The 23,018-nt window shown below is 39.7% G+C and overlaps 1 protein-coding gene across 1 annotated transcript in view; it reads left to right on the forward strand.

Moving 5' to 3' along the window:
* Positions 1 to 5: 5 nt before the first annotated feature.
* Positions 6 to 23,018, forward strand: part of ABCD2 (ATP-binding cassette, sub-family D (ALD), member 2) — a gene marked incomplete at its 5' end in the record, with an annotated part of 43,091 nt that continues 20,078 nt past the window's right edge. Inside the window, 6 exons of the mRNA XM_009578205.1 lie at positions 6 to 767; positions 2,128 to 2,308; positions 6,582 to 6,703; positions 9,628 to 9,796; positions 13,188 to 13,282; positions 14,656 to 14,801. Of these exons, the coding sequence (XP_009576500.1) occupies positions 6 to 767; positions 2,128 to 2,308; positions 6,582 to 6,703; positions 9,628 to 9,796; positions 13,188 to 13,282; positions 14,656 to 14,801 (1,475 nt within the window). The remainder of the gene's footprint in view (positions 768 to 2,127; positions 2,309 to 6,581; positions 6,704 to 9,627; positions 9,797 to 13,187; positions 13,283 to 14,655; positions 14,802 to 23,018) is intronic.

Below are 23,018 nucleotides of genomic sequence, written 5' to 3' on the forward strand. Positions count from 1 at the left end.
GCCGGGCCGAAGGGGGCCGGGAGGCGCCGCACCACGGCGGCAGCCAGGGCAGAGCCTCCCCGGCGGTGAACGCGGAATTTTTCAAGCAGCTGCTGGAACTTCGCAAGCTGTTCTTCCCAAAGCTGGTGAGCGCCGAGCTGGGCTTGCTCTGCCTCCACTCGGTCGCTCTGGTTTCCAGGACCTTCCTCTCCATCTATGTGGCCGCCCTCGATGGGAAGATTGTGAAAAGCATCGTGGAAAAAAAGCCCAGGAGCTTTGTCTTCAAATTAATCAAATGGCTGATGATTGCAATCCCGGCCACTTTCGTGAACAGCACTATACGGTACCTGGAGTGCAAGCTGGCCCTCGCCTTCCGCACGCGCCTGGTGGATCACGCCTATGAGACCTACTTTGCCAACCAGACTTACTACAGAGTGATCAGCATGGATGGGCGGCTGGCCAACCCTGACCAGTCCCTCACCGAGGACATCATGATGTTCTCACAGTCCGTGGCACATCTCTACTCCAACCTCACCAAGCCCATCCTGGATGTTGTGCTCACCTCCTACACCCTCATCCGCACAGCGCGGTCACGGGGGGCTAACCCCATGGGGCCCACGCTCCTGGCTGGGCTTGTCGTCTACGCTACAGCCCGCGTGCTCAAAGCCTGCTCTCCCAAGTTTGGCAAGCTGGTGGCCGAGGAGGCGCAGAAGAAAGGCTATCTGCGCTTCATGCATTCACGCATCATTGCCAACGTGGAAGAGATCGCCTTTTACCGAGGGCACAAGGTAAGGAGGAGAGAAATTGAAGGGTGTTGGGGTTGCTCCTGCAGTGCCGGAGCTGACCCGCGCTTCCCCTGCTGCCCTCCTCGAGCACTCTGGGTCTCTCTGACATTTAAACCTGTTTATAGCTAGCACTTCCCATTTCCTAGGAAAATGCAGTCCCACAGGCGGTATCTGGGGGGAGCGGACCGTAGTTCCCTTGTGCTCTGACAATGTTCCTGTTTTGCAGCTGGATCCTATGCTTTTTGAGAAAGCTAATCTCCTTCTTTCCCCCACCCAGTCCATTCCGCTTAACTTTTCCAGGCTTTTTTTTTTTTTCACCCATGTTTATGAACTACCAGATTTAATGCTGCAGAAATAACAACCAGGGCACACCAGAAAGTGTCGGGGAGAACTCTGTGATAGCACAGAGAGCACTACAACCTTTGACGCTGTTTTACATAGCTAAGCAAAGATGTAGTCATCAGAGTCTTAAAATAACTTAAGTACAGTACTTCAGCAGTCACAGTTACATAAACTAATGGCTTGGTTTAAAGCCACCTTATTAAGGAACTCTTCATATTTTTATTAGAAGTGAATTTTGGCTGTAACACCTTTCAAACACATTTTGGAAAAAAAAAACATTTGTTTCATGTAAGGTGAAAATGAAAGCTGGAAACCAGCCTGAAGTATTGTTCTTTCAGTCCAACCAATGATTATATAATGTAGATGGTTTATTTTGGTAGAAGCAATCGTTCTCAAAAGCTGCCTATAGTAATGTTTTAAGTGCAGCTAAATTAAACATTTTTTCAATTCCCACATATACTGGCATTATATCATACTGACTTGCAACTGTCTGGGACTTGTTAAACCTCTCGGGATAGTTCTCTCTTCCTCCAGACTGCTTGCAAAACCAAGCAGCATTGCATTTCAGGGATCAGCTCTGCACCTTTAAGTCGTTGGAGATAATTGATCCCCAAACGCTTTCCAGTGTGAGGAGTTTCAGTTGCTGTGAAACTCTACAGCTGCAGCTTCATTAAACGGATGTGGAATCAATCTTATTTTGGTTGTTAGAATCAGTTGTTGTGACTGCCTTGCGTGTTGTTCTTGTATATATCAGAGATCTTAAAAAAGCTGAAAACCTTTGAGGGACGATGTGCTATTGAGGGACGATGGTGTAAATAAGAACTAGGTCTGCTGACTTCCATAATGCTGTGCACTTTTGCTGTGAGACTGCAGCACTGTGAAAATAAAGGACCACACAGCAGATGTGACTCAGAAATCACAGCTCTGGGTACACGATTATTTCATGCATGTATGTGAACGTATCTTGTTTGACATGTGCATCTTTGTTACATTGTATAAATGTTTTATTTTTTAACTGTAGGTGGAAATGAAACAACTGCAAAAAAGCTACAAGGCTTTGGCAGATCAAATGAGTCTCATTTTGTCCAAACGTTTATGGTACATCATGATAGAGCAGTTCCTGATGAAGTATGTCTGGAGTAGCTGTGGTATGATTATGGTGGCTGTGCCCATCATCACCGCAACAGGATTTGCAGATGGCGGTAATACCGTTTTTTACTTACTATCTAAATGTCTCTTTAAAGTTACATCCTCAAAAGACTGTACTTCTCCTGAATGCCATTCATATTTATTATTCACAGACTATTACAATGTCAGTGTTCTGTGTGTAACTTTCAAGCGTAGCAAGTCAGCTGAGGAAAGAGCAATGCAAAAGATCCAACTTTGAACGTAAGCCTGATAAACAGCGTGAAGTCAGGACTTAGAGGATCCTTGTGTCACATGAGATTATGATGATAGTCCTTTTTCGCTAGCCACTGTTGGGATGGCAGGCTGATTTTTGCAACATCTCCTGCTACTTTACAAAATGATACTGTTAACTTTCCTGGAGTGCTTATCTCCTCCTTCCATAAACCGTAGTGTAGTTATAGGTAATTATTCTCTTATGTGATGACCTGTTAGGAACCACTGTTTTTCCCTGACTCCCTGGGAGAAGAGAAAGTGAAATTCAGATTTCAGGCTTGGATGGTATGATTTTTGACATCCTATCACAACTTTCCAGGAAGTGAAATGAGACTCAAGTAGTGTTGTTATTGTAGACGCTATTTGGAGAAGAAAAAAAAAAAAAAAGAGAGCAGAAAGAAATGTAATTAAGGAGGGGTAGTGAAAGACAAGTGGGGAAGTCTGCCTCAGCAGGCTTTCTTAGGCGCAGTTAGAACCATAGAAATGTATTACAAATTCTGTAGGATTTTTTAAGCACAGATCCTACAATGTCTGCGGAAGGATCAGTTCTAAGATGGGTACATTTAATCAAGAATGAGTGAATTCTTTTCCGTGCAGTTCTTGGTGGTTATATTCCAGATCAGGGCTGTCCAACTGGACAAGCTTGGTTCGACCCGTAGGATGACTTCGTGCAGCCCCCACGTGGTGTAGCAGTTGTGTGGGTACATGGCTGGGTGTTCAGCTGTCGGAGCTGCTGCCCATCACATGACTCAGGAGGGCACTGTATCAGGACCCTAGCTGGCATCCCGGTAACACCTTCAAAAATAAGGGGAGGTCCTATTCCAAACAGAAGAGTTTGTACAAAGCCATTTCACCTCACGGTGAAGGTTATCAGCACAACAGAAAAAGTGATGAGAGTCTTTCTGCTAAGATGGGAGTGTAGTGAAGAAAAGGATCGTTTAACCACACATTGTGAATGTCTCCTTGATATTACAGCATGAATAAAAAAAAGACTCATATTCATGCTAAACTAAATAACATTCCTGTTACTCATGAGTATTCTTTTGATAAATACTTTTCAAATGTGGGAGAAAAGATGCAGCGATGGCTCATGTTGTAAAGCGGAAGAATATTTGCCACCAGCAACATAAAACGTTAAAGCATGGGACATATTATAATGATGGATCGCAAACATAATACTGACAAATCAACACTGTCAAGACCAGTTCGAAGTGTAACAGGTATTCAAGACCTGAACATACCATTGGCCTGCTTGGGAAGACAGTGCTTTGTGCCTCAGCAGGTCAGATGCAAGTTTGTTCATATCTGAAGGAACACATAGTGGATTTATTACTTTAGGATAAATCACCAGAATCAGGGATATGCACAAAACTGGTACCATGATCAGACCTAAGACTAAAGGTGTAAAGCAATAGATTTTGTACACTTCTTTGGGGGGGGGGCGGATAGTAAAAAAAAATCATGCAGTAAAAAGAAAAAAGAATCTTCTGTGACGGTGATATTTCTGACTGAAATTTGCTAATTCTGTTACATATTTCAGGGAAGAAATTAACTGGCAGAGCCAAGATTCCCATTTGTTAACATTTCTCATTCTTTTTGTATTAAACGATTGGTGTTCCAAATGTCGTGTCTCTCATCGGTTTCTGGAAAGTAACTATTTTTGGAAGCAAGACTTTGATTTCTCTAGGCACAGTGGACACTTATCTTTGTTTATAAAACAAGTATGACTATCAATTACATAAATGAAGATGAAAAGGGAAATGTTAGATTCTGTATGAAACAGAGACATTCTGTCTGCCCTGTTACAGTGCACCACTTCTTCAAACACAGGAGGCTAGCCATATGAAAAATGTTTTGGACGAAAAGTTCAAGAAAAGTAGTCTTGGTGGGTTAGGCATGTAATATAAGAGCTTGTGTTTTGGAACAGTGAAATGCTCATAAATTTTCTATAATTTTAATTTTTCAAATACCCCTAGAAGTATGACTAAAATGACCAATGCAGTGGTTTGTAGAGATCTCTAAACTCTTGCTATATGAGCTAGCCTGGGTGCTGGAAGCAGCTGTCAGTAAATTCTGCATTTACGTACAGGAGGAATGCTGCATCAGTGTAGTTAAAGCATAGCTGAGTCCTAAATGATTTAGTTTTGGTGGTTCTACATAACATGGGCTGCATGAGCTGTAATCCCAACAAGATCAGCAAAAATTGGTCCTCTGAGAAGTAAGAAACAAACTTCAATTTAGTTTTTACTAATGAATTAACTGAATTCTCTCTATCCCCGAAGTTTATTCTTCTTGGAGTGGAAATGGCTTTTTAAAATAAGTGAGAACTACGTGAGCAAGAGTTTTGTAATCTCTCCCTTTGCAAGAGGTTTTCTGTCTTTTTTCTGAAAAAAGTATGCCTCTCATTGTGTCTCATGTTGCTAGATTACATCCAACTAGTTGACAGTGTACTGATGTTGTATAATTTAAGCTAAAAAATTTGAACATATATCTCAATTAATTAAAATTGTTATTAAAAACATCTGAGGCCAAAAAGAGTAACATATAGATAGTGTATACCTATGCAGAATTATGATCTAAGAATTTTAAAAACTTTTTTCCTACATTATCCATAGTGTATTTCAGTGATTCAGATGTAATTCTGTAAGGATACCTTCATGGATGTGTAAATGAAAACAAAATAACATTTAGATTTAATTAATAAAGACAGAAAGATACATGTGGCTTTGGTACTGCATGGTAGATTTCTAGACACCAGATTTCTAGAATCTGATCTTGTCAGGGAGGTGAGAGAGTTACTCACCAAATAGAAAAATATTGTTTGCTATGCTCTTGCATTACTTGACTTAGCCCATAAAATTTACAGTCACATCATACCTGCAGGGAATTCCTCCTAGATTTTTGTGACCATAAGCACTGTGCAAACATCACAGAGGATGTTAATAACAATTGCTGTTACAGGAGTTGCCACACTGGATCCACCTATTACCCTACCTAGCCTGATGCCTAGCAGCTTAGCTTAAAAAAAGATACTTTAAAAAAACTTTACAAACTTAAAAAAAAAAAATCCAGACCCCATTCTGCAACAGACTTAAGCAACATATAAAGATATATATAAAGTTATGTGGTACAGAAAATCCTTGAGACCTTTCATTCTAAGTCTTGCATGTGAAAAATCTTTAGGAGTTGTTTACTACACATTGTTGTCTTCTTTTTTGTAGATTAACACTGAAACAACATTCAGGCTTAAAATATTCGGCCACTTCTTTTTAAATCTTGATTCCTTCAAAAAGCAAACATTGCAAGTTGACTATGCTGTACAAATCTGTAGGTCACATGGTAGCAAGAGTATATGTAGATGTCTTAAATGTAAACATATTTATTTCTCACGTATCTTCTATAATTTCTGCTGCTGTTTTCTCCTTGCCTGTTGCTGCTGACGTGTTCTTATGAGACAACTCCTTTCTTTGGAGCAAGAGTTTTCTTGCTAATAGGGTGCAGTGTCATAAACAAAGCATCAAAACTTTGTGCTGGGGTCAGATGAAGAGAGAAACTGTGTTGTGAGAGAGAGGTATCCTACTTAAACCATGCCTTTGATAATAAAAGAGCTTATTGCTTTCTTATAGAAATATAATCATGTGTCCAAATTTCCATCAATATGAATGTTTCCTTTTACATGAAGTCAGTAAATAAGTAAGGCTGAAAATGAATAATTGCAAACATAGTAAAAATGCTATTAAAAATCTGTTTCAGATCATTGCTTAGGTTTCATTTTTTTCATATTTTGAAAAATTTAGGTTGAATAATGATATATTAAAAGGAAAATTATCTAGGTAGACAAATAGTATAAAAGAATAGGATGTTTTGCATAAGGAGGTGAATTCCATATGCTCCTGCTTATTTTTTGTTACCAAGCTATCTATGCTAGTTACATTCACCAATTCTTTTTGAAAGGTTGTCTTCATAGAGTTAACTTTTTCTTAATTTAAAAGCTGCTCACATTCTAATCATAATTTAGTTTGTAGAGATAATTTTCAGAAGAATATTTTAACAGAAAACTTCTTTTACTTTTAGAATTGGATGATGGCGAGAAACAGGCAATGGTTAGTGAAAGAACAGAAGCTTTTACTACATCACGAAACTTGCTGATCTCTGGAGCAGATGCTATTGAAAGGATTATGTCTTCATACAAAGAGGTGCTGTACATCTGTCATACATGAAACAGAAGAGAAAAAAAGTAAAACAGAATTTACATTTAATATGAAATGTAAATAATTAAGTGCAGTTTTTAAAGGCAAATTCTACTGCAACTAAATCCATGGAGGTCTTTGAACTGATAGTTTGATCTTTAGAGTTAAGTCCACAAAGAGCCTAAAGTGCACAGCTGCCAATATGGTGCAACATGTAAATGTCATCTTTAATACTTGTGTTCAGGTGCCATCAGAGCGCAATAGAAGTTCCTGGAATGTGAGTGATAAAGGCTCAAATTCCTCCTCTGTTTGGAGCACAGGCCTGAATTCAGGCTGTCTGCCTCCAATGTATTGGGACTTCCCTGTTGGAAGTGTCATGTTTTGTATGAAACACAAAGAGAATTGGGTACTTATTTCCTGGCCACCTGAACTGTAGTGCTATTTTCAGTATCTTGTGAACCTGTTGAATTGTAAGTAATTTTGCAAAGTAGAGAAATTTTAGCAGGAAAAAATCCACCTTGGGATGGCAGATAGTTTAGAAGTACAGGATGTTCATCTGGAAGATCAGAGATGTTGTTTCAGGTCCTTGCCCAAATTCTAGTAAAGTTGGGCTTTCATCTGTGGTCTCTCTTGGGGGTTTCTCTAGGTGGCAGCTGTTAAGCAAAAGAAAAGTGAGGCAGCACTGTTATTCTCCTCAACATTTCCTTCTGAATGTTGGTTCTGCATTTGTTAATTGGTTTTTGCTTGTCCTTTGGTGGGGACCCCTTTCCCAGTGCAGTGCGAGGAGGCACGCATTAGCTAGGCAGCTAATCAAAGACTATGGATTCCTTTAGTTGGAATCCAGCCATAATAGCTACAGCTTTGTAAACTGGAGGAGGAGGGGTACTTTGGCACCTTCAGATATGGACTCTGACAAAGGCAGAGTCTGTGCTTTTTTCAGGAGGAGTTCTTCTAATGGACTGTGATTTTGACCTATGCTCCTTTAGCTGTTCCCCTGCTTGGCCTCTTCTCTAAAGATACTGCCGGATAACCTGTTGTACACTGATGTAATTTCTGTTTTGTTTTCAACATTTAAGTCATTTATATAACGTACATGGGGACTTAAAAACATTGTGGTTTTATTTTTTGGAAACAAAAATACCCACAAAGTAGTAGGAACAACTGAACAAACTCACTTTGTTTATAACATGGTGAGATTTTAATCCAGACATCGTGAGATCAAAGACCAGTTCTCTGAATTTCCATTTTAATTTTACATTTATACTTCTCTTCAAGAGACACTGCAGTACTTTAACCACATTGTCATTCCCGTTTCGTGATTCAGGCAATTTCCAAAGGACAGTGTACTTCAATCCACTTCAAGTGGTAGTGAAGTTCCAGTTCTTGCCTACCTGATCCACCAAAGCAGCCTCCTTCCAGTCAATGTAATTCAGCATGCAGATGAGGTGGGCTCAACTTTTCTTTGCAGGTCAATAGTTTAGATGGTAGTATTTAGTGATTTGACAAAGCGAGTTTGTAGGGTCATGGTTTAGAAACTTACTGCAAGTTATGTTTCTTCTGGGGCACAGTTGGTACAAGTTTCATTCATCACAGGCAGGACCCTCTCCATCAAATGCCACTGCTGACGCTACGCGGAGCACTCGGTCCTGGCACGAGCTCCCACTGAAATTGCTAGAAAGACTCCAGTGTGGAGAATGATGTTACAGCTCCTATGTGCTACCTACTACCTCAAGTGCGGCTAGCCCAATACTTCTCACAGCTGTTAATGCAATTACCAATAGTGCAAAACAATGTACAGCTGATGGAGTTGAAACAATGAGTTTTTCGAGACGTTGTATACTTAACTTCCAGTGGAGTGATGGCCATGGGGCCATAACTAGCACTCACTTCTGAATCTGGCACAAATAGTGAAATTTACAGAGGATTTTATATTTGCATTATGTACGCCCTTAGCAGGTGAACTTGGTTATGGGGTGTATGTGTTTAACCACAGCAAGCTAATGATTTTATAATCTTGAACTCATTTTCTTGCTATTCTTGTCTTGCTCTCAGCATTTAGTATGAAAATTCATCCTTTTAAAAACACCTAATAATACATTTATAATAAAATGCCCAGGTTTAATTCTTTGCTGCCAGCAGATGGAGGCAGTTCTTTGGGAGCTCTTGGTGGTGTCGCTGCCCACGAATAGGAAGTTGTCAGGTCCAGAGATCTGTTATTTCTGTCTTCACCAGGTGGAAGTTGTGACAAAGGACCAAAAAAAAGGAGAAAGCCTTTTAAGAGACCTCACCATCTTAAAAATGCCCAGTTCTAATCCAAGGTCTCAGATCTAGCTCTGATACTCTAGCATGCAGTTGTCAGAAGAGTAACTTCTTTTTTATACTGTATTTTAGATTAGGATGCCCTGGCGCTGCCTGTTTTACACAGAAAAGCACACCTTTCCCACAGGAGGTTTTGGGAATACAGGGAAGTGAACAAACTTCTGTGAAGAAGAAACAAACTACTGTGGACCTTTATTTTGCTGGCAAATGCAGAGATTTTGTTTTTCTCTTATATGATAGGCTCTCTATTTTCAGATAAGCTAATAGCTATTCTCTGCTGGTTAAAGACTCTACTGATTTATGGAAAAGAGTTTCTGCAACCTCCTCATTTACTGGAGCTATCATAGCTTACATTGGCTGAAATCTGTCCCCCTCGAACTGTCTCTGTCTGCTGGCTGGTAGGAGCTGTGGGTGGCAATATGGATTAGCACAGAATCTCAAGGAACGAAAATTGATGGGCGTCAAAAGACGCATCATTGATCCTTCCAGAATAGCATTTGAGAAGCACTGACTCAGAATAGCTGGGAATGTTTTTCATGAACCTTTGGCCAAACATTTCATTTATAGAATTTGTGAAGTACAACTGAAATGAGGCATTCGTTGTTTCTCAGGTTACTGAGCTAGCAGGCTACACCACCCGTGTCTACAACATGTTTTCAGTCTTTGATGAGGTGAAGAGAGGCATCTACAAAAGAACTGCTGTTGTTCAAGGGTCTGAAAACAACAGCAAGAATGAAGATAAAGCAGAATTACACATCGATGGGCCCTTAGAAATCAAAGGTAATTAATTCATATTTGTATGTATTTCCCCGTGTGTGGGGCCGCTGCAGTGGGACAGGAGGTGAACAGAGGTTTTGTTTCTACAACAAATCAGCCTCTCAGCCTTAATACCCCAGAGACTATGTTGCCTTCCATTTTAACCTCCTGCTATTTTGTAACTCTGTGCTTATGCAGTGCTTTTCTAATACACAAAATTGCTCAAATGTTTTCTGTGAAAACTTTCAATGAAAAAGGCATTTCAACTATACTATTATTTGTGGTGGTGGTATTATTATTCTTACACGGACAGTGCCTGCTTTCCTCAGACACTTCATTTTTTTCAGAAAACTGAGACTGTAACATTTTCATCTTCAAACACCACATTATTTTGTTTGGGGTAGGAGGGGATTGGTTCAGTAGTTTTTGACGAAAATACTACTTTGTTTTCAGCGACTGAAAATCAGCCTGAGCTCATTTTTTCATAATTTAGCGGGAATTTTCAACTGAAAATGGGCTGACAACTTTACCCGTCCCCTCACCTCCCAAATGATCTGATCAATAAATACCTTATCCCTCCCGTCCCTATCCTGCATCTTTCTGGTGCCACTATCTTTCTGCCTCCACCCTCCCCAAAGCATTTTCTGTATACATCCATTTTTTATTGTGCTCCATTATGTGCCACCTCTCTCTTCCTCTTGCATCCAGCCTCTCTCTGAGGTACTTAAAGGCAGCTTTTGCAATGGGCTTTTCCCAGTTTTCCCAACAGATCCCTTCTGCTTCTCTCCTCTGTGGTGTTGAAAAGCCTCATTCCCTCCCTTTGGCTTCTGAAAACTTAAACTTCGGTAGAGTTGAAGGCACCAAAGTGCTCTTCATGAAATAACTTCTTTCAACAATTTCAACAATGCTGCCCTTCAGCACAGATTTCTCAAAGGTCCTCTGACAAGGTTCTTCATAACAAACAGTCTGATGCGGCATGATGGATAGCTGTGGAAATAGCTGATGTCTTAATCTTGTAGATCTTGGTAATATTTGGCTGACATTAAAAGAAATGGCATTTTATAACTTTACCTTTTGTCATGTACAAGATAAAAGGTTTGTAGTTCCTGGAGCAACAAAGTAATTTGGGGGCTCTTTTTAGATAACTGTGTTTTAAAAACAAAACCAAATACAGTTCAGATATGCAAGCATGCTGTTCACGTTCCCTTTTGGTCTAGTATACTTATACCCCACTCCTTTTTTCTCCGCAGCCTTTTCCCAAGATTTGATTCCACTAGAGTCACACATTTCATCCAGCCTGAATTCCTCCTAAGTCGTGGTGTCTAGAGTTTGCTCCTGAGTGGTTGTAGGCTCTCAGAGGCAGCTAGCCAGTACCAAGCATTGTGCACAAGGACTTAAGCAGAATTTAGCCCAGATGAATCTAGGCCACAGGCTGCACACTTTTTATGACAAGTCCCATTGTAATTTTCCTCCTTTGTTTTGGTCTTGATACTTCAGAAATCCCTGCAGAGTGGATTTGTATGTGGATAAAAGTACACGTGCTCACATACCTATATGTGTCTGCATTGTTAGAAAAGAAAAACCTTAATATTCAGCTTCCCCAAAGGCTCTTTGAACACATACTACGTATTTCCTTTTGAATCATCCAATATAAGTTTATGTAACTAAGGGATGTCTGTTTTGTGCTTTACATTTACTATTGTCAATAAGAGCATTGTGAAAATATGAAAACTATTAGAATATTTTTAACAGATAATAATATTGCCTTATACATAGTGTATCTAATAATTCAGAATTTTAAAGTTGAAATAGAATTTTGTACATCTTGTACAAATACTGTCAAATTGTATTTCTGATTACGCATAAATATGCTTTAAAAGCATGCTAAAGTTGCAATCAAACACTGTGAAGTTGAGACGAGAATTAAGTTTACTTAATACTTACTTAGCTTACTATTCTTTATCATAGATTTATTTTAACTAGAATTTCTCCACCGTGCTTCAAAAACATGAATGAATTTTGCAGAGGTTGCTTGAGATTGTGAAAGATAATTTTCTGTGTAGACATAGTCAGATGAATGCCAAGTCCTTCCAAGTATTCATGTGGCTGGAGTGACTGGTATGACCCTTTTTCATAAAAGTATGTTTTGGCCAAATTTGTTAGCATTTTTATGAACCCATCAAAAAACACATGCCTGGTGTGGTGTGATTGATCTCCCAGTTGCCTATCGAGTGCCTTTGTAGGAGTCTGAAGGCAATAGAGCTTCAGATGAGAAGGCTGCAATAATTTTTTTTTAACAGCAAAACACACTTGTTTTCCATAATCTCATGTTGGACACCACAGAACTGTTTTAAATAAAACTTATTTTAGGAAAAAAAGAATGCTTGGGCTGATACATGGCACAGAAATTCTTGCCCAGGTTGTTATAGTTTGGCAAAGTTGGAAGCAATTGAACAAAGAGCCTCTTAATGGAAAATGTAAAACTAACCTTAACTGAAGGAAATGCTACCAGATCCTTTTGTAATAAACTCAACTTTTCCTTGGTTTTGTTCCGATTAGTCTCAGTTATAAAATAAGCAGCCTTCTAATACAAAGAGAAATGTCTTTGCTTTGCATCTTTTCTGTAAAGGTAATTTCTGATATTTGTCTAGGAGCCCAGCTGTTTGGGTTTTGCTAGAGAAGCCCATTAACAGGCAACTGAGAAGTTAGGAGTTGTTTCTTTTTTTTACTGTTTCCAGAAGAATTTATTTCAAAGTCCTTGTGTTACAGAGTATCCAGATGTCCGATTGAGATTGTATATTTAAATTTGCCAGAAATCCAAATAACAAGTGTAGCTACTGGAGTGAAATGTTACATGGGTTTCTGCAAATACTTACAAGACATATTTACAGTGTCTGTGGCTTCAAAAAGTAATGGAAGCAAGCCATTAAATGTTTTCTCCTTTGTCCTCATAGCTGGAGGAGACTGAGCTGAGCTCCGAGTTTCAGAGCTGGTAGTGAAAGTAGATTCCATTTTCTAATTAAATCCTTAAGAGAAGGTAAACTGGTCTGCTTGTGGCTAAGGCTGTCCTTGAACTTTTTTACTGGTTCATATTGACCATCTATTTAAAACGAAATACAGTGAATACAGGATGTGAATAAACATGTCTTTATAGCGCATTTTATATTTATGATGCATATTGTGCATTGTATTTACGATCAAATTTAGGATTCATTGCACACTGTTGGCTACTGTTGGCTGTCTTTCTGACTAGCTAAGATTTATTATCCAGATTTTCCACTAGGGGAACCTGGAGCACATAAAAGAGTTTTTTGAAACTCACCAATTTATACTTCTCAGCCATGCACAGAGACTGTCACATATCATTGCTTAATGGAAGGTTTTACAAACTTTAATTTTTTTTTTTTCTTTTTAGGGGAAGTTATTGATGTGGATCATGGAATTATTTGTGAAAATGTTCCTATTATTACTCCAAATGGCGATGTGGTGGTTTCCAGACTAAACTTCAAAGTAAGATGATATGCAAGAATCGTGTCTTTCATTGTTGCCATCACATTAACATAAACAGCACAGAATATATGTACCTTATATTAAGTACTTGGAGGAGCATATGGATAAAAGGGTACCAGAAAGGTAGGCATGGTAGCTCAATGGAGGCAGACATAAGTAGTTTACCCTGCTCAAAGAAAGAGAAGAGAGGATTTCTGGTGCTGTTGCCAGGTGAAAAATCAACCTGAGATTTTCAAAGGTGTATATGGAAGTTTGCATACATTTTTACTTAATTTCAATGAAACTGGGGTGCTTTACTCACAGAGGCTCCTGCCAGTCTGAGTTCACAGCAACAGTGAAAAAATTGAGTCTGTAGTTTTGCTTGATCACCACAAAAAGCAGTACTAACTCATAGTTGACAGTATAGTTCACAAGCCCACCTGTGGAGTCTTTACTCATTAAAAACTCGTATTGCTTTTAAAAAGCTATTCCAGATACCACTTGGTACCTGCTCACAGTTTTAATGGATGACCTTTAATGAATTACTCCCACATATATCCTGATCTTATGTTCCAGTGCGGATGTTATTATTTTAAAAAATAGTTGAATTTATCAGAACACTAACATGAATAATTCCAGCAGGTCCTTTAATTTAGCTAAAGCAGAGTGTTCCTCTTGCCACCTCTATTGGTATAGGAATTAGCAACTAGGAGGACAAGGTCCTAGCTATGGCAAAACTTGCAATGGCTGCAGTGTAGTAATTTCAGATTTGTAAAATTACAACTTTATGGTCAAGGAGACAGTTATATTTATTCCTTTGGCTCAAGAAACAAAAACAACAGAAAATATAACATAGTCAATATATTTATGTAAAGCATAGACAATGATATTGTGATTATGCATAAATATACACTTATATATACACAGGGTAATATTCAAATGAATAAAACCAAGTGCATCACACCAAAAATAACACTGGTAATTAAACAGGAAAGGGCAATGTGAAGTAAATTTTCCAAATCATTTGATTGGGCTCCCATAGCTTAAATTAGTATCACTGGTGGGCATAGCACTGCTCTGTATGCTGTTAACACCTTTGGACCTAATCTGCATTAGAATAATTGATTCTGAGTGTGGTGTATTGATGTTGTGATATAATCAGTGTAGTTTATAGAAATACTCAGACATTGTAGAAATTATTTTCATTATTTCAGCCCATATATTATATCTGATGCCGCTGTTCCCAGAATAGTTGCATAAATATGTGCAGGTAATCAATGAAATGGGTTGATAATTTTACATAAATGCTCATGTCACTCCCTCTAGGGGTCTTAGATTGTCTTGTGCCATATATACTGCATAGTAACATCTTCGCATTTTGATTGCTATTGTAGGTCCAGGAGGGGATGAATCTTTTAATCACTGGACCCAATGGCTGTGGAAAGAGTTCGCTTTTCAGAATTTTAAGTGGTTTGTGGCCTGTGTATGGAGGAGTTCTCTACAAACCCCCTCCACAGCACATGTTTTATATACCACAAAGGTATGTGTTTTGCTCAAGGTGATTCCTTTTTTCTGGTTACGTGAATTTTGACCCTGCTTCTCTCATTTTTAATCTGTGATGTGTACAGCCAAGTTAAAAGGTGATAAGTACAACCTCAGCTCTATGGAGAGTGCTAAAAAAAAAGATCCCTTCTCATTGGTGATGCAAATCTTCAGTCATTGGAAAGGGCTCACATACCCTTGTGATGGAGCCTATGCTCCCCTGATGGCTAAAGTCCTGAATGATTGGGATCATGGGAACAGACTAGAATCTGAAAGAAACTTGAAATAGACCTAATGGATCTTGTTTCTGATTTCACTTTAAAACCAAAGATCAAAACAAGTGAGAGTGTTTTGATTCCTAAATGTTGAATTGTTCAAAATAATTTTCAAAACTTCAACTTTTACACTACAAAACCAGAATCCAATCCAATATTAACTGCAAATTGCCTTTTTTATAATATGTGCTCATTTCACTAAGGGAAACATGGCTTTTTTGTGCTTTGTTTGTATTCTGACTTGCTGTTGGACTCTCAGAACATAATTTAATGGAATTGATTCTAGAATATCTCCTTAGAGACTTCTAACTAGGTTGTTTTGCAAAAGCAGAATCAAACACTGAGAATCTTTGATTGCTTTCTGTAGTTCATTTCTTCCCATGGGCAAAAGAAATATTCATGGTACAGTTTGTAGTCTTGTTTAAAAAGTACAACCTATTAATGGAAAATATTAACCGATGAGTAGATTTTCCTTGCTGCAGGTGAAGGTAACAAAGAATATTTATCTATAATTTTTTCAAATGTATGTATAATTTATTGCTAGCCATTGTCATTTTTCTGAACCACTCAAGGGTTTCATTCAGGAATTTGGAGCAAAATGCTTTATTAAATGTTTTTCAAAACAATATTTCAGAATTCCCATTGTGCGGGACATTCTTAGAATCAGTTTTATTCTTAGGCAGAACAAAAGCTATTCCAAATTTTTTTTCTTGCAGAAAATCTTGAGTTTCAGCCACTTCTGTCCTCTGTGTGATCCCAGCCCCTTCTCAGATCAACATCTGTGTCTGGCTTGCTTGCAGCCCTTCCCCTTTACTTATGTCCCCTTTGTTCTGTGTAAGCAAACAGACTCACATTGTGTTCAGGCAGATTTGCCAAGGTGCTGGTTGAGGGGATTGAATCACATCTGCTGGGGTTTCATTTCCACAAACATGGTTCTTTGTTAGCTGTTTCCCCTAACTTTGCAGTGCTGGGCGAGTTTGTCCAACAGACCTCTTCTTCAGAACATTGCAAGACTTTTGGTCAGAAACGGAGATTCAACCAGTGTCTTTGCAGCCCTCTGTGACCAAATCCATGTAGGGATTGGTATATCATCTTTGCAGTGTACCCTGAAAGTATCGCTGTCATGCACTCCATCCTAATAGCATCTGCCAGGAGAAAGAGTGCTGCCGTGATGTCTTTGGGACATCTAAGTGACGTTGCCATGGCTCGGCTCTGCGGCTCTGTGTGAGCTCTGCGTTCCTGGAGGCTTTTTTAGGCAGTACAGAGGTATTCCCTTCCCAAGGGACAGAGCAGTGTCTGGGTAAATGGGGCAACAGTGAGTGACAGAGAGGGCTCTTCTGCAAAAGTGCTACACCTTGACTGTGGCTGAAGATTGTGAAGTCTCCTTTGGGGGACAGTTCAGCTGTGTCAGTATGGGTTCTGTAGGCTTGGAAGTCTGGCCTGTCACTCATAAGTGTCTTGTATTTGGAAAGGGACTGTGAGACTGAGTCTTGTAGGGATTTGTGAGTGAATGTGGCTGAAGGGATTGATATAGGACAGAAATAATCAGATTTGTTTGTTAGGATGTCCTTGAGGATCCTGAGTTCTTTTTTTGCCCAATGTATTTGTTCTTTGGGCTTACAGAGTCCTGTAATGAATACCTGAGACACTAAGAATGACTTGAAGGAGATTCAGTTTTAAACTGAAGTTTATACTTTTCTGGACCAGATTTGCAACAGATCTGCTGGATTTTTAGGGCTTTTGTGTGGATTGCCTTATGTGGTCCAGGCATTTTTTTTCTGCCTGTATTCCACTTCTGAGTGTTTTAACAGTTCATTTATTTATGGCCTAAATAAATTACACATTCAGTTAGGTTTTTTGTCTGTCTCTGGCTCTAGAATACATTTAGAATTTCTGTAGTGGTTTGTAAATTGTTCTGAAGTCCCGAAATTAAAGCAGCTTGTTTTGGAAGCTGCTGGTGCAACCATTTTGCTTATTAACCCTGTGCACATTGCTGCTTGGTCAGAATTACCTTCTGTCTATTTATTTTTTTAGACATAATTCTAAAACTTCAGACTGGAAAAGATAGTGCCCTGCTTACATTTCATCATGTATATATTTCAACATAACTTTATGGAAAATTTGGACTGAGAGGGTCTGGGAGGTGTGGGACGGTATCACCTGGATTCCATCTACCTCACTCTTTCGTTTGGTGGGTAGGTGAAAACTGTGGTATAGCAGAAGGCTCTTGAATTGGTGGATGTCTGTCAGAGCAGTGAATTAGGATGACATCACTGTGTTTAAGTGTATACATTATGTCTCTGGTCTAAGAACATGGGAGACGGCTCTCCGTGAGTGGACACAATTACCATTGAGCCTGGTAAGAGCTTACTCCTGCGTGCCTGTGGCTGAATTTAATTCTGCATCAGCCCTCTTTGTGTCTTTGAGTCAAATGTAGGAACCTCATCTGCACATGGTGAATGGTGGAGAATACAGTGACTACGAAGTAACAAAATACTTCACAGTAAATAGAAGCTCACTGAAAAGATTCTTTTTTCATTTCTGTTTGTAGTGTTCCAGTGTAGTATTCCAGAAATGCCTGGGAAATGATGTGTCTTTGCCGAGTTCAAGCACTACACACAAAAGTATGATTTATTAAAAAGTGAATTATCTCACTGTATACTCCAAATTCCATCAGCACTGCAAACACTTTCTAGTTAGCTTTACTTAGCAGTATGTAGGCTTTAAAACAGAGCCTTAAGAGTCCCTATCTTTTTATCTTTTTAGATTGCTTAGCATTATTATACTGCTTTTTTTAGATTTTACCTCTGTGAATCATTGTGAGATTTTTTTTTCTCGCCTTATATAGGGCCAGGCTATGCAGAATTTGTTCTTAATCCGTCCCAGTTCTGGTGGATGCTGATGGGACAAACTGCCCTTTTGGGGGGCAGAGAAAGAGAAGCCCAGGGATTTCTGTGAGTGTGGCTCTGCTGCTGTCTGTGACAGGCCTGTAAAAGAGGAGGGTGAGCAGAAGAGAGGGAGGCTTTAAGACGCTTTAAGCAGTCCGGCATCATATTGGTGCTAAAAGCAGCTTGTTTTGAAGGATGGATCAGCGCTAGGAACTGGTCACAGCTCAACAAGTTGTCACATCTCATTGGAGCTTCAGTAACTGGCAGAGTGTACGCTCTTATCCCTTCTTCTGCTTCTCTGTCCCTCTTTTGCAAAGTAAAATTCATTTGTGTTAACCGCCTCTTTGCATTCCTCTTTTAATTAACTGGTCGAGAAGGTAGCATGAATGAAAAAATAAATGCTTGTGGGTGCTCTAGTTGGTAAGGAATCATGATTCAAATCAGAATTCAGAAACATAATTTTAAATAATAAATAATTAACAAAAATATGTAGAGGGTAGCATGAATACCGATACTAAAGATACGACCACAAGGTGTATATGTAGCACTTAGGGTATTAAAGAAGCAGTCAATCCTTTCATAGTATATCAGCAGTGTATCTGAAGGTAGCCTGATTTCTCCAGACTGTGCCCTGTTCCTATTCTGTTGGTCTTAAACATGGGAGGAGACTCCATCTCTGTGGAGTTAGTGAGCTCTAGCACACAATTCCTCCTAACATTTACGCCAGCTCTTCTTGCTCTCCAACTAAAAGTCACATCACAATAGTATTTGTTACTCATCTGGATCTTCGGATTACTGCTCAGGGTTCAGGTCACTATAAATCACATCCACCATGACTAATCCCCTCAGGTACTGGATACCTCTCCATGGTGGTCCACTTGCCTGGGTGACATATAACATCTTCCGTGAAGGAATATCTTTCCTTCACGCCTGACAGGAGTTGTCTCCAGAGGCTGAGGACTTGTGCCCCTTGTCCTTTCGCTTTGTCAATGTCCCCTTCCCTAGAAAGGGATCCCAGCTGCTTGGCTTCCCTACCCTCAAATTCCAGGACTGTCATGGTTTAACCTGGCAGGCAGCTAAACACCACACAGCCGTTCACTCTCTCCCCACCCGCAGTGGGATGGGGGAGAGAATCGGAGGAGGGGAAGTAAGATTCGTGGGTTGAGATAAAGACAGTTTAATAGGACAGAAAAGGAAGGGAAAATCATCATAATAATAATGATAGATAAAAGAATATACAAAATAAGTGATGCACAATACAGTTGCTCAACACCTGCCAACCAATGCCCAGCCAGTTCCTGAGCAGTGGCCCCCCGGCCAGCTTTCCCCGAATTTATATACTGAGCATGACGTCATATGGTATGGAATACCCCATTGGCCAGTTTGGGTCAGCTGTCCTGGCTATGGTCCTTCCCAGCTTCTTGTGCATCTCCAGCCTTCTCAGTCGGTAGAGCATGAGAAGCTGAAAAGTCCTTGACTTAGTGTAAGCACTGCTTAGCAACAACTAAAACATCAGTGTGTTATCAACATTATTCTCATACTAAATCTAAAACACAGCGCTATAGCAGCTACTAGGAAGAAAATTAAGTCTATCCCAACCGAAACCAGGACAATATCCATCACGTGGATGAAACCAAGCAAGAATATTTCAGTTGTAAGTGATATAAATAATAAAGTGACAAAATAAAAGTAATTTTTACATGTGAAACTTTGAAGATTATAGCGTGATTCAAATGTTATCTTAAGCATGGAGGGAGGTAGTAGTTGCCACTGTCATTAAAATGTAGTTGTTTCCTAAGACAATTCTGGATTACCTAAACAATTTAATCTTGCAAAATTGTTATGTTCACTTTCAGATACCCTATATTACAGTCAAAAGTATGTGCGTATGTAGTATGTATATATATGGTTCTTCTGTATTAGACTACTTTCTTGTTAGCGTGGGGTCTCTTAGAAAAGTAGCCCAAGTGAAGCGCTGTACAAATATTCCTATGAGTTCTGTTGCCTCGTGTCGCTTAGATTGGCTCAGATGCCTCTATGCTATGTTGTATTTTGCACATTCTAATTTCTTTTCAGCTCATACTGCTCTGTCTTTAACTATGATCCCTTTAGTTGGGTCAGCTGGAGTTAAACTGTACTCTGCACATGCCAACACCACACTAGCAATTGTCATTGCCCTTCAGCATTTTGCTGGTAGTACACCACCACATTGACTTCTTCCTTCAGTACTTTGCCAGGGCACAGGTTTTCCCATTTCATCTTACTGGGACTTATATAGAAATGCTTGCACTTCTCCTTCCTAATTGAAGGAAGTCCTGTCTCGTCTCACCTAGAACAGAAAAGTTTTTGCTACCCTGTAGGTTAGCTGAAGCTGCCTGCCAGGATCACCTCTGTTTCCACTGAAGGGTCACTCACAGCTGTAAAGTTTGAAGGTTTTTAATTAGGTCCATCTGCTGACTGATGACAAGTAATGACAGTATCTCTTGGTAGCATATTGTGAACAAGATTCACCTACACTAGTAGTCAGAGGTGGAAAATGGCTTTATGGATTAGCTGCTACTCCCTCTCAAGCCATGCAAGGTGCCTTCCTTACTGGCCAGACACAAGAGTCAGCTAATTAAAGCACAGCTTACAAGTCTCTTCTGTTATTAGGCAAAGAGTTGCAGAAATCCCAGACTGAAGGTTTTAGTCAGCTTGCCGCATTGGGGTTTAGTTTAGATTTAAAATGTATTTACGTAAATCCAACACTGGTATTAAAGGCTGCAACTGAACTGATGTTTGTGAAGGACTTCAGCATGCTTTAGGGTTTTGGTCCCTCAATCCCTTCAGACTAGGGGCCTGTCTGGAGCAAGCTGTGGCTATGGGAGATACCAAGAGGACTAAACGTGAGTGAGGAATTGAGTTGTGTTGATACATACTCAACTTTTACTCCATACAGAGACTAGCGCATTTCCTAGTGGGCAGTTGTCTGAAGCATAGAAGCCAGTACCACACTTGATAGAAATGAAGACCCTTGTTGACAAGTTTGAATCTCCGGGGAAGTCCAGGCTTGATTTGAGTATCATCTCTTATCTACTGGTGGTCTTTTCAGTTGAGGCAGGTTCTATTATTACCACCTTCTATATAGATGGATGGAGAGACTTCATTCTCCAGACTCATGGAGGTGGCTCACTTAAAACACAATGTGGTCACTTAACTTGGTGCAAGCCAAGTTCCTTTTATTTGTGATCCATAAAGGAACTTGAACATTCAGAGGATTAACATCCATTCAGTAAGTCATTGCATTCCCACCGAGTCAGAGATACACAGAGGTATAATGTTAAAGTTCTGTCAACTGCATGGCTGATTAAATACCATGATATGTATGCAACTAAAAGGTGAAATCCATTCTTGTAATCAAAGCAGCATCCCTCCTATTTTGAGTATTGCTTCAGTACTAAGCACCTAAATCTTCCTTTGGCTCCTGCACAAAAGTGGGTGTCACTAATATGCAGAACTTCCTCCATTTACATTCTTTTGAGATGTTTTCCTCATTGTTACAGAAGAGCTAAGTTTTTGTCTGCAGGGATGCCCAGTTGCAGGAATATTTCTACTGTTGCCAGGATCTCTGGCAATCAGCTGCTCTGTGTTTCATAACGTATTCATAATAGCTGCATGTTCTTGCCAGCATGAACTTGCAATGCTTCCACCCTCCACTTGCTTTTTTTGATGGGATTTTGAATATCAAAAGTCCTCATTCAGCACCAATAGTTGCGTGTTTCCTGTACCACCTTTCCAAGCATCTGTGTATGTGCCAGACTGTTTATGGAACTTCGTTTAAAAGCTGGGAAAACTAGGCTTTGAAATTTTTTTTAAGTACATTGTCAGGTTAAGCTTGACAAATATTTTATAAATATGAAGTCACTAAAGAGATGATAAGAACTGAGTACGTGGCTTGTATTTATAGGATCCATCCAGCAAAGCAACTGACAATCTATTTAATCTGTGCTTGGTTCATTTTGCTCAGACAAACAGCTCACTTGCCTTTAAAATTTAGTTTTGATAGCAGTGCCAAGGGAACAAATTCACCTACAGGTTAACTGATATCACTGTGTAACTTGGCAGTGGTATGGACAAACTTGCATGTTAAGGAGTAATCTCGTGGTTGCATTTACATGACCTAGTTTCTGCAGAGAAGTGCCATTACTATGTCCAGGTTGAGCAGTTACCTCCAGCTTAATGCCCTACATTGCAACTGTGCAACAAAGGATCTTTGACAGATGAACAGAATGGCAAATATTTACTATTTCAATAATATTTTACCTAGGAATGTCAAAAAGCCTTATGTCAAAAAATGCCTTATGCTTATCAAATTATGAGAAGCAACTTGGCTATGTAACACTGGGAAGCACTGGGAAAAATAAACTACAAAACCTTCCTGACATAAAAAGGACTGAAAGGATGCTGGCTTTTGTGAGGGGAGGACAACTGAAAGCTCTAATAACAACTGTATCATCTTCCCTGGGAAGAAGTCCTTTCTCCTCCTTCTTACTACAGTTTTCAATCAGAAGCCTCATTACAGTGCCCTATGCTTTTAAATATCCACAGAGTAGACATAGCCAACACCTCCCTCTTGAGGAGAAGGTGGTAGCCCTTCCCATGCACTATAGGCTCTGCCTTTTGCCTGCCCCTGTGTCCTGGGCTCCAGAACTGTGTCCCAGCCACAAGGTGAACTGAACCTTCAGCCCTCTCCCAGCCTCTCCATGGTCTGCTCACTCAGACACATTTCTTAGAGTCTAGTCCCGTGTTTGCCTCCCTGCAGGCTGAGGATCTCACCTTCTTTCTCTCCTCCAACTCACTGTGGTTTCCAAGGTAAATGTAAGTTTTATTCAGCACGGTGATTCTGTTCTGCATTTCTTGGAGGCAATGCAGTATTCACTAGTAACTACCCACCTTCCAGAGAGAAGAGTACTAGCTATTTTGGTATACAAGTGTTCAACTCTCACCCCCAACAAGTTAAAACAATAAACTGTCAACTCATGCACCAAAGGTAGAATTTGTCTATGTTCATTT

Source organism: Fulmarus glacialis, unplaced genomic scaffold, assembly GCF_000690835.1.
Source record: "Fulmarus glacialis isolate BGI_N327 unplaced genomic scaffold, ASM69083v1 scaffold5455, whole genome shotgun sequence".
Classification (NCBI taxonomy): domain Eukaryota; kingdom Metazoa; phylum Chordata; class Aves; order Procellariiformes; family Procellariidae; genus Fulmarus; species Fulmarus glacialis.